At 41.4% G+C, this 12,779-nt stretch overlaps 1 protein-coding gene across 1 annotated transcript in view; it reads left to right on the top strand.

The window, feature by feature from the left end:
• The window catches only part of ELOVL6 (ELOVL fatty acid elongase 6), a 147,868-nt gene that overhangs the window by 120,786 nt on the left and 14,303 nt on the right, over positions 1-12,779 (top strand). Inside the window, exons 2-3 of the mRNA XM_040418372.1 lie at positions 6,950-7,081; positions 12,242-12,393. Of these exons, the coding sequence (XP_040274306.1) occupies positions 6,950-7,081; positions 12,242-12,393 (284 nt within the window). The remainder of the gene's footprint in view (positions 1-6,949; positions 7,082-12,241; positions 12,394-12,779) is intronic.

Below are 12,779 nucleotides of genomic sequence, written 5' to 3'. Positions count from 1 at the left end.
GTCTTAGTGTTTCAGGGTCTATGCAATATTTAATTGCTGGTTGTTCCCGCACTGACACATTAAAACATATTGCCATCCTGGCGATACAGTTAAATACTGTAGGGAGGGGACCAAAGGAGTGGATGGCCTTATAGTTCACAGGCCACAAGGCTATGAGAGGATAGTTACATAGTTAATACGGTTGAAAAAAGACATAAGTCCATCAAGTTCAACCAAGGGATAGGTGGGGAAGCGAATCCCAGAAGGAAGTGAGACTCAGATTTCTACACATTTTTATAAGCATTAATGTAATTTACTTTCAAGAATTCATCTAAACCCTTTTAGGTTGAGAAATCCATTGCAACGAAGCGGACTTGGTCCCCAGGTCCCCTGTTAGTAATGGGGATGGTACCCAGGTATAGGAATGGCCGAGTGGTATAGGCTGGTCTAAAAGCTCCCTTTATGTTGTATGAGTGTCACGGTGCTCCTACCTGGATATGCTCGGCCCCAAGCCTTGGCCCCGAAGCAGACAAATAATGGGTAGTAATTAAGGGATGAAAGAAATAACCTGAGCATTAAAACTCTGGCAGGCAAACTCAACACTGCTACATCTGTTGCTCTCTGGCTCTGCTGTGCTGACAGGCTAGCTGTATAACTAAGCTTCTTCTTGTATGCTGCAACTTCTCTCTTGTAGTCTGATTCTGAATTAGATCATGCCAGGGAACTCTTCTTCTGGCTCCTGAGGCTCCAAGCTGTGGCTTCCAGATCCAGCTGAGCTTAAGGTGCTCTAGCTGGCTTGCTGGGGCACGTCCAGCAGAGACGTGCCCAGCCGCACACCCTTCCCCTAGCTGGGGGTGCACTAGACTGCTCCTAGAAACTAATCCCCACCCTTCCTGCAGGAAGTGGGACTCGCCCACTCCTCCACAGAGGCGGGTTAAAATGGAATGTCAAGCTCAATTCTACCTAAGTGTAGCTCTGCCATACTTGCTGCCACCTGCTGGTGAACCAGGCACATTACATGTTAACATAACAGTTACAAAATAGGAAATACACAGCATTTGGACCTGAAATAAATACACATGATTACATGAGGTTAACCAATAGAGACAGTAGCGGGGTGCAAAGGTAGTAATGCCACTCTGGGGTGTTACAACTGTCCTTAAGGCCTCATGCACACGACCGTTGTGTGCATCCGTGGCCGTTGTTCCGTTTTCCGTGATTTTCTGCGGACCCATTGACTTTCAATGGGTCCGTTGAAAACTCGGAAAATGCACCGTTGTTCATCCGCGGCCGTGGTCCGTGTTTTCTGTCCGTCCCAAAAATAGGACCTGTCCTATTTTTTTGACGGACAACGGTTCACGGACCCATTCAAGTCAATGGGTCCGTGAAAAAACACGGATGCACACAAGATTGGCATCCGCGTCCGTGATCCGTGGCCGTAGGCTACTTTCACACAGACGGATCGCAGATCCGTCTGCATAAAAGCTTTTTCAGAGCTGAGTTTTCACTTCGTGAAAACTCAGATCCGACAGTATATTCTAACACAGAGGCGTTCCCATAGTGATGGGGACGCTTCAAGTTAGAATATACTACAAACTGTGTACATGACTGCCCCCTGCTGCCTGGCAGCACCTGATCTCTTACAGGGGGCTATGATACGTACAATTAACCCCTCAGGTGCGGCACCTGAGGGGTTAATTGTGCGGATCACAGCCCCCTGTAAGAGATCGGGTGCTGCCAGTCAGCAGGGGGCAGTCATGTACACAGTTCGTAGTATATTCTAACTTGAAGCGTCCCCATAACTATGGGAACGCCTCTGTGTTAAATTATACTGTCAGATATGAGTTTTCACGATCTAACTCAAATCCGATGGTATATTCTAACATAGAGGCGTTCCCATGGTGATGCGGACGCTTCAAGTTAAAATATACCATCGGATTGGAGAAAACTCAGATCCGATGGTATAATGGGGACTCCTGACTTTACATTGAAAGTCAATAGGGGACGGATCCGTTTGCAATTGCACCATATTGTTTCAACGTCAAACGGATCTGTCCCCATTGACTTGCATTGTAAGTCAGGACGGATCCGTTTGGCTCCGCATGGCCAGGCGGACACCAAAACGACTTTTTCTTCATGTCCGTGGATCCTCCAAAAATCAAGGAAGACCCACGGAAGAAAAAAACGGACACGGATCACAGACCAACGGACCCCGTTTTTGCGGACCTCAAAAAAAAAACGGTCGTGTGCATGAGGCCTAACAATGAGAAATTAAAATAAGCAATAAAAGGACAGGACATTCTGAAAAATCTGAATTCAGATTTTGTTTGTTGCCTAAAGACAACATTGATTGGTATAAGATTATGATAATGACATCTGATGTTGGAGGAGATAAAGGACACTCCCATACACATCAGACAATTGTCCAACCCTGGCGAAATTGGCAGGTTTGGCCAACTTTCTCTTACTTGTAAGGATACTTATAAACCTCTTTCACACCTCAGTGTTTGTCAGTGATTTCCATCAGTGATGGTGAGCCAAAAACGGGAGTGGAGCTAAACAGCCATAAGGTATAAGGGAAAGATCTGCACCTGTTCTGTGTTTAGAGCCGCACCTGGTTTTGGCTCAAAATCACTGATGGAAATCACTGACCAAAACACTGATGTGTGAATGAGGCATAATAATGTATCTTGCCAGCACAGGGGGTGCTATTCCACTCATTGCTGAATATAGCTTTCTGTCCCATGGGGATGAGGCTCCACAGGATAAAATCTAAATCTTCTGATGTCAAATGCTGAATTGTTTTCTAGAACTTTGAGGATCTTTTCTAAGTGGGGTGTTTTCTTTCTTGCAAATACAGTTGCCTCTCAAAAAGATTCTTTATTCTGTAGTCTTTAGATATTGGACAGTATAGACCGCTGTATGTACAAAGAACCGGTCAATCTGGTGGCGTGGGGTCCTACTAGAATAAGGAACCAAAATGCCTGTTCTCGACTTGAGAGCAGGATGATCATGCCATGTACGTCCCTATCCATTGACATTATTGGGAATATCTGAAACTGTCAAATATGCCAAGTAGGCTGTTATTGACTTGCCACTCATCTTTATGGAGAGGGACTGCATTTGCTTGATCTGCTGTCAGGCCAAGAATGGGGAATCAGGGCTTCTTGTTCTAACAGATTTTTACAGTTAAAAACCCTTTTTTGTTCCTGCACCAACAATTGCTTTAACCTGATTCAAAAACATCAAATGCTATATGAAGGAAAAAAAACATAATTATATCCCCGCGGTCTTGTGACCCATGATCATGCATATTGTCAGTTGTAACTGCAAAGATTCATGTGAATGGGAAGTTTACTTTTTCAATGGGGAATTCCCCATGACGGTGTGCAGGAATGAGACGTAGGTAGAGCAGATCACTGCAGGGCTATAAATATAAGTAGGATAGTTTTGTAATGCTTATTGATCTGCACTTAACATTTGGATTTCATTTCGTTCTAGGAAATGTTGCTCTGGTATTAATGTGGTTTCAGACTCTTGCATAAAAGTGTTGTCTGGCTTGGTAGCTCCATTTCCACTTTTATTAATGAACCAAGTGCACAGCTGTTATCAGTTCAACAAACACCATTATTGGCACTGTACTTCGCTTACTCTTAATGCCAAGTGTCTAATCAGCTGCATGCGGAGAACTGCCAAGAAACTGACACTGCAAATATTTAGCAATGAGGCTTAAACTTCACATCTTCAGTGCCCTATATATACTGCTTGAAGAATTTTCCTTCTAATTCTCCTAAATCTATTTATTAGATTTTTGTTTGCAGTATTTTTGGTTTTCTCACATGTCCGATCCCTGAAATTGAACAATGATTAGACTGTCTTCGGTACAAGTAATTTTCCCTCAACTAAATAACAATTCCACATTGGATATTAGTAAATGGAAGCATAAAATAGAATATCATCTATATGCAAAAGGAGAAGCAGTCATATGGTTGGTTCAATTAATTGCTTCAGTTTTTTAGGAGAAAATGTTTTAGAATTCTTATTAGAAAAAATTGTGAAAATATCTTGAGAAAATGGGGAAGATTTGTCAATAATATTGTGTGCTGAATTAGTTTACACCGAGAATATTTCATAATACATTTAGTACAACTTCCTAAGGCACACAAGAACTTATTTTTGGACCCTTTCATTTTTAGGTGACTGCAAAAAATGCGGACAGCACACAGATATCATCTGTGTGTCCATATTGTACAGTATATTATAGAACATGTCCTATTCATGTCCATTTTGGGGACAAGAATAGACATTTCTACTATTGGGCCTATTGGTCCTCAGTGCTGTATATTTATGGCACTGCAATTCACCACGCAACAAAAAAAAACTTTTCGTCTGCTACTGGGCAAAAAACATTTGTCCTATACTAAATCGAGTGTGCGGATTACAAATCCAAAGTCAGAATTGTTGTAACACGTCACAAAATTTTGCTATGCATAAGTATGCCTAAATGAATAAAGCACTTGGAAAGCATTGAATAATTTTGAACAGAACGAGTTTTACTCCAACAATTACCTAACATCAAAGTTTGCATAGTAAACAGTGTATGAAAATGTAAAGGAATAACAAAATTTCAAAAAGTCTCGTTTTTAAGTTTAAAAGTCTAACTTGAGCAAGGACCAGTACTGTTAAAAGTGCTTCAGACATCTGCTTTTGCATTTCTGAACGGTCATATTATCCCATTGCAAAAACCAGCAGTAGTCCCCCATAATGTTGGGATTCCAGCGGCCTTGATACCTGTTCTCCATTGTAGATATATCTTTATGGAACCGCTCTCCATGTTCGTCACTTACGTGTCCCAAATTTGGTGGGAAAAAGATGGGAATGTAAGAAATGCACTTTCAATGACATTCGGCAGCCAAGTTGGCCAAATGCTGTAAGCATGTTGTCTACTAATTCAGCATAATTTGCAACTCGTCTGTTCCCAAGGAAGTTCTGCACTGCTAGCACAAATGCATCCCAAGCTGCAAGTTCCAGAGGGTTGAGCTTTGTTCTGAATGTGTCATGATGCATTAGTTTGTTGATTTCGGGGCCAATAAAAATTCCGGCCTTTATTTTAGCATCAGTTTTCAGTGTGCTAAAATTCTCCTTCAAATACTGGAAACCATTTCCATCACGATCAAGTGCAATTACAAACTTTTTCATTAAACCAAGTTTAATGTGAAGTGGTGGAAGATAAACTTGAAGTAGATCGACCAGTAATTTGTGTTGTACATTGTACTGACCAACTGTGTGCTCTACTCTGAGAAGCCACTGTCTCATTTTGTAATGATTGTTGTCATCACGACTGTTCCATTGGCAGAAGAAACACATATGCTTTGTGAACCCTAACTGTAGGCCAAGCAGCAGTGCTACTACTTTCAGGTCAACACAAATTTTCCATTTATGTTCTGAGTATTTGATAATTTTCAAAATTAACTCCAACCGCATGAGCCAATGGAACAGATGGTTTTTCGTTACCATTGTGTAACAAGACAGCTTTCAAACTTGTTTTGCTAGAGTCTATGAATAGCCTCTATTCATCAGAACATGTGTACCATCTAACTCCATCATCAGACCATTTACATCAGTACAGAAACAGACATCACTTTCCATTGCATAGTATTCAGCTAACTCGGTGTGTCGATGACGAAAGTGTGAAGTTGTGGTGCCTCGTTGTAGCAAATTCTATTCCTGAAGTCTAGAAGCTAGCAGTTTTGATTTTTCTTTATATAATGACAGATCTCTTACTAGATCATCTAAATCTGATTGGCTCAGCAAGTGTCGGCTGACCCTCCAGTTGTTCCGGATCAGGAAATACATCGTGACAATCAACATCTTGTTCTTCATCAGGATCAGAACTGTCTGTTTCAATTGCCATTCTTTCTGTGGGAGGGGCAGGCACTGGATTCTCAACGTCGTGTAGTACTGGTTTAAGAGCAGACTCACAGTCAGGATACACAATTTGTGACTTGTGTCTCTTTGAATATCCAGCGATTTTAGTCATGCAAAAGTAACAGTCTGAATGGTGATTTTTCCGCTCACGCCAAACCATAGGCACTGCAAAAGCCATTCCTTTCCTTTTACCATTCAACCACTGCGTTAACCCAGAGTAGCACACAGTGCAACAAACATGAGGTGCCCAGCTTTTATCTTGATCTCCAATTTTACAGTCAAAGTAATACTTGTAAGACGCACTCACTTTGTCAGATTCTTGCGCTGATCATAAGTAGTGTATTTGCCACATATGTAGCAGAAATTGTCTGGATCATTAACACATTTGTGTTTATCCATCTTAAGTTTCAAAACTGATAGCACTATAACAGATCACTTTATTAAAATCTGTCCAGCTTGCCTTATATACTTATTGCTGACATCAGCCTGAGTGCGTCCGGACAGGTCTGGACATGTCCATTGGAATATCTCCAATATAATGCATTAATATTATAACTGAATAGGCTTTGCATGTATAACTTAAAATCTAGATGTGTCAGGCAAATTCTGAGTTCATCTTTGGAATCAGTGCGCTCATTTTAGTATAAATCACATGTTTTTCTCTCAGTAGCAAAATCATTGTTGCGCGGTGAATGGGACCAAGATCAGAGGAAACTCCAGTCCTGGCCATTTAATATTCCTAATACCAAGATAAATAGCAGTTGTGAAAAACACAAAGATTTAGTCCTATGTACTAGCTGACCTTCAGGCCTGACGAATTTGCTGGGGCTGTTGGTTTTAAGAATCAGTTTTGGGCCTGAAAGGGTTCCCATGGTTGGATATCTTGCTACAATATACCATGTACAGTTGCCCTGTACTACTGTTACATATTTATAAATGTGAACATGTGTTTTTTAATGAATTTCTTAATTTTGTAACTTGGCACCAGAGATAAGTGACAAGTAAAATATAATGCATTTTGTGTTTTTGTTTTCTGTTTCAGGAAGAAATCCTTTCTATTTTCAGCATTGTATGCTGCCTTTATATTTGGCGGCCGGCACCTAATGAAACAGCGAGAAAAGTTTGAGCTAAGGAAACCCCTTGTCTTGTGGTCCCTCAGCCTTGCAGTTTTTAGGTACAACATGTACATAAAGTATTATTGGCTCATTTTTCAGAATATTAAAGAGGTTGGTCAGTTTGTAAAATGTGCTGAAAATGCATAAAGTATACAGAAATGTAACTTAATTACTAGCTTTTCTTATATTTTTATGACCGCTGGGGCCCCAACAATCTTCATTTGGGATGGACTATGAACCCTAAAATGGCCCTCGAAAAAAAAAACTAGAAGTGGCCCCATGTTCTAGGTGAGTCTAAATCGACAGAAGAGGCCAATACAAAATACTGCCCCAGCAGAACCAAACACAACAGTGCAGCACAAAATACTGCCCAAGCAGCACCTACTAGCAGCACAAAATATCTCTGTAGAATAAAGCGTAAAATATCCCTGACTCTGTAGTTGCTAATGCCAGCTACCACGTTCTGTCCTCCTCATCCTTTTGTTGTCTCTCATTAAAATATAGAGTAGGGGGTTCAGGAGGTGAGACATGAGCCACAGCATCGAGCCAGCCCTCTTTAACATGTTGGCTGGTCTTTCAGCGCTACCAAACTTACTACAGCACTAGATACCTATTACATCCAGACGTTCTATTTTCTCATCTTCTCCATTTGGTCCAGACTTCCCAATCTTGATGACTTCTTTCAGTCATTTCTTGTCTCTGCAGTGTTTGCCACACAGACATCTTAGATTCCTTGCATCATTCTCCTCACCTTCTCAACACAAACTCCCAGCCTGGTGCCCCAACAGTGTCATCCTGCTGCCATACTGTGCACACCCTATACAGTATTGAGGGGAGAGTCCCCCGTAGTGCCCCCATTAGTAATAATGCTCCTATAGACAGTTATTAATAATTCCTGGGGGTAATGTTAACATCATCATGCCACATGTGTCCTGGTAAAGGCGGTCATGATGATGTCATAGCTTCACCACACCATGCACCATTCATACATTACATTATAGTCTTCAGGCCAAGTACCTAGTGATCCCTGTGTTAATTAATGATGGGAGCATCAGGTTCTTACTGTATGTACCCAGTCATTTGCTGTGAGAAGGGCTCGGATGGCCCTGTGAGCTGATGTCCATCAAGATGTTTCATGTTAGGGTCTGTGGGCACCCCGCCCCTGCTCCTCACTGACACAACCTTAGTGAGAAAGAGTTTGAATGGAGCGGTGGTGGAGCAGGTCTGCTGCCAGTTCATTAAAAAACTCCCCCAACAATCATACATTTATCACTTATATTGTAAATACTGTACATTAGGTGATAAATGTATATACTGGAAAAAATCATGTAATGTAAATCAAAAAGTCCCCTTCCATATGTGAACAATAAAGGTTCATGTTTTTCTCATTCACGTGACATAACAGTGTTATCAGTAGGCAAACCCTGTGCATATATACATAGTCGCTTATGATGCCTGTGTATGCACCAGATATGTCGATTGTGTATAATATGAGCACTTTGTGGGCCATGGGTCTCAATTGATAACACAGGGAGTGACACTTTCTGATTTGCTTTATTTATTTTACAGCAGAAGATGGTTTGTAAATGTTATTTAGTAAGTTACTTTTCACCATACTTTATGGATTTTTTGTATATTTTACAACAAAGTGGCCAACTTCTTAAATCACAGTTGCCCTTTCTCCTCCCAGAAGTGTAAAAGTCATGGTGAGAGAGTAGACAGTTCAGTTACTTAGATAATTCTATGATGTTTAAAGTCTCCTTTGTAAAGGAGCTTTGCAGTAGACCAGTGTTGTTCAGTTGCATCCGGACTGGACCACCCATTAAACAGTTATGTTTTTGGGTAGTGTAATTCAATAGGTTCTAGATTATTAAAGGGGTTGTTTAGAATATTACTGATGATGATCTATGCTCAGGAAACAGTCTTGTGAAAAAATTAGGACACCCTTTGAAAGCATGTGGTTTTTTGTAACATTTTTAATAAATGGTTATTTCATCTCCGTTTCAACAATACAGAGAGATTAAAGTAATCCGACTAAACAAAGAAAACTGAAGAAAAGTCTTTTCAAGATCTTCTGTAAATGTCATTCTACAAAAATGCCTATTCTAACTGAGGAAAAAGATAGGACACCCTTGCCCCTAATAGCGAGTGTTACCTCCTTTGGCTGAAATAACTGCAGTGAGACGGTTCTTGTAGCCATCTACCAGTCTTCGACATCGGTCTGAGGAAATTTTACCCCACTCCTCAATGCAGAACTTTTTCAGCTGTGAGATGTTTGAGGGGTTTCTTGCACGTACAGCCCTTTTCAAGTCACCCCACAGCATCTCAATGGGATTCAAATCTGGACTTTGACTTGGCCATTCCAGGACTCTCCATTTCTTCTTTTTCAGCCAATCTTTGGTTGATTTACTAGTATGTTTTGGGTCATTGTCATGTTGCATGGTCCAGTTCCGCTTCAGCTTTAATTTTCTAACTGATGGTCTCACATGTTCTTCAAGCACCTTCTGATACACAGTAGAATTCATCGTGGATTCTATGATGGTGAGCTGACCAGGTCCTGCTGCAGCAAAGCAGCCCCAAACCATGACACTTCCACCTCCATGCTTCACAGTTGGTATGAGGTTCTTTTCTTGGAATGCTGTGTTTGGTTTACGCCAAACATGTCCTCTGCTGTTGTGTCCAAATAATTCAATTTTGGACTCATCTGTCCAAAGAACATTATTCCAGAAGTCCTGGTCTTTGTCAACTTTATCGCTGGCAAATGTCAGTCTGGCCTCGATGTTTCTCTTGGAAAGCAAAGGTTTCCTCCTTGCACACCTCCCATGCAAGTTAAACTTGTACAGTCTCTTTCTGATTGTAGAGGCATGTACTTCTACATCAACAGTAGCCAGAGCCTGCTGTAGTTCTCGAGATGACACTTTAGGGTTTTTGGATACCTCTTTTAGCATCTTGCGGTCTGCTCTTGGGGTGAACTTGCTGGGGCGACCAGTCCTGGGCATGTTGGCAGTTGTTTTGAAAGCCCTCCACTTGTAGACTATCTTCCGGACAGTGGAATGGCTGATTTCAAAATCTTTTGAGATCTTTTTAAATCCCTTCCCAGACTCATAGGCTGCTACAATCTTTTTTCTGAAGTCCTCTGACAGCTCTTTTGCTCTCACCATGGTGCTCACTCTCACTTCAACAGTCAGGAGCACACCAAACTAAATGTCTGAGGTTTAAATAGGGCAAGCCTCATTCAACATGCAGAGTAACGATCTACTAATTATATGCACCTGGTGTGATATACCTGTGTGAGATCTGAGCCAATTTAAGAGGGAATACATGTGAGGGTGTCCTATCTTTTTCCTCAGTTAGAATAGGCATTTTTGTAGAATGACATTTACAGAAGATCTTGAAAAGACTTTTCTTCAGTTTTCTTTGTTTAGTTGGATTACTTTAATCTCTCTGTATTGTTGAAACGGAGATGAAATAACCATTTATTAAAAATGTTACAAAAAACCACATGCTTTCAAAGGGTGTCCTAATTTTTTCACATGACTGTAGGTCTTCATTACCTGATCATTGGCGAGAGTCCGTCACCCCGCATCCCTGCTGATACGCTGATTCAGGGTAGGTTCAGTGCCAAAACTACAAAGCTCCACGCACTGTGTAGTAGAGGGAAGTGAGTGGGAGCAGCCCTGCCTTAAACCAACTCCATCCACTGCACAGTAGATGGAGCTGTGTAGTTCCAGTGTCAAAGCTATCCCAAAACAGCTGACCAGCATGGGGGATAGGTCCTCAATAGTGAAATCCTGAAGAACTGAAAAACTCCTTTAATACCAAATTCATCCTACAACTTTACATGATCTGGACTGTGCAAAGCCATGGAATCTCTACCTAAAACCAAAAATCTTGAATGAAACCCAGGGCAAGAGATTTCTCTTCCTAAAACTGTTGTAGGGTATTCAGCTTGCAAACCAAAGTTAACACCATTGGTAGACACACTTCCAAAGATAAACATATTGGACACACTAAGGCATAAGGAACACTGAAACACTTCAGGTCTTACCATAGTCTTCATACCAAAGCCCCCTTGGACAACGCATGTAAACCAACCGGAATATCCATAGCTGACCAAGATGGCGGAAGCTACATTTTGCATATGAATAAATCCAAGTAGCAGAATCTCCTGTGTTTGCGCCGGCAGCTAAATCATTACTTCCACAGAGTTAATTTAATTATATTTATGCTTTAGTGTCCCATATTTGCATGTGTTAAAGCTACATGGTCATTTGATAACTACTTTGTGTAGATATATTATGTCTTTTGAGGGTAGATGTTAATCTGAAATGTAATTATTAAAAATGTATTTATAAAAAGTATTTTGACTGGAATGTGTGTGTATATATATTGTGGGGATTTGCTCTGGTAGACAGGCTTGCGGACGCAGTATAGAGGCAACGACAACGTCTTTAACTTAAATAGTTCGGTGTTTATTCACACATAAGGATAAGCAAAACAAAAAGTCAGTTTCAAGGAAAGCAGTCACCTTGAGTCTGGTGTTTGTTCACACCATGCAGCAATGCAGAAGTCCTTGGACATAGCAGAAACCACCTGCTCTCACGGCAACAAGGTAGCAGGCCTTTACCCAGGCCCAAACTCCCAGGTCCCAACACAGAGACTGACAGAGCTTCACTGTCAGAGAGGAGTAAATTCCTACCACCTGACAGTGCTGCCTGTTTTTTATAGCCCAAACTAAGACCCGGCCTGGAACATGGGGAGCAGCCACCCACCCTGCACTTTGGCTGCTCCCAGTAAGAGTTGGCCCGGATCGGCTTTGCAGCTATACTAAATAGCAAAACCATGTCAGCCAGCACTAGCTGCCGCTGACACATGAAATTACCGGCTCTTACCTCACCGAGGCCAGGAACCTCGGTGACACATACCTTCCGTCAATGACGGACCCTTGTGCCTTCCTACAATATATATATATATTTATATCTTCTTATTATATGCTAATGTACGGAACCACTGAAAGGTGTGTAAGACATTTCATATTTTCATTATGTGAGTGCCCACTAGGTTCATATTTGATAAAATGTAAAAAAAAAAAATCCAAGGAAATCAGGCTCCAAAAGTGTTTATAGGAGATATTTTCCCTATTTGTTTGACAATTCATTTAGTAACCTACTTAATCTAATAGCCGTAAGATATGAATCATTCTTTTTTTGTATCCTCAGTATATTTGGTGCTGTCCGGACAGGCGCTTACATGTTGTACATTTTGATGACCAAAGGACTTAAGCAGTCAGTTTGTGACCAGAGTTTCTATTATGGACCAGTCAGCAAATTCTGGGCCTATGCATTTGTACTCAGCAAAGCACCAGAGTTGGGTAAGAAACTTTCATCATTTTCTACATTCAGAGCCTGCTTGGGGGTTTCCACCATATTACACATCTAAAATAGTGCTATCCCTGCTGTCCAAATGATGCATATCCCTACACACTATACATACTGGCGAAGTGGTCACTGGTCACAGTTTTTGATTCATGATACATGAAGCAGGAAGAAAGATCTTATTTTGTTAATCCTGGGCCCATAGAAGTGAATGGGAGCGGTGACCAGTCATGCGCTGTGTGCTACCATTCACTTCTATGGGGAGAGGGCTTGGTGGTGGCTGTACCGGAGTCCTCCAGCCACCACTTTGCGGGGCTCAGTTTAGGAGATAGGTGCGGGTTCCAGCGGTGGGACCAGCACCTATCAGACAATGTTGGCATAT

Source organism: Bufo bufo, chromosome 2 (genome assembly GCF_905171765.1).
Source record: "Bufo bufo chromosome 2, aBufBuf1.1, whole genome shotgun sequence".
In the NCBI taxonomy this organism is placed as follows: domain Eukaryota; kingdom Metazoa; phylum Chordata; class Amphibia; order Anura; family Bufonidae; genus Bufo; species Bufo bufo.
The sequence above is the reverse complement of the archived record's forward strand: the minus strand, read 5'-3'. Positions and strand labels throughout refer to the sequence as shown.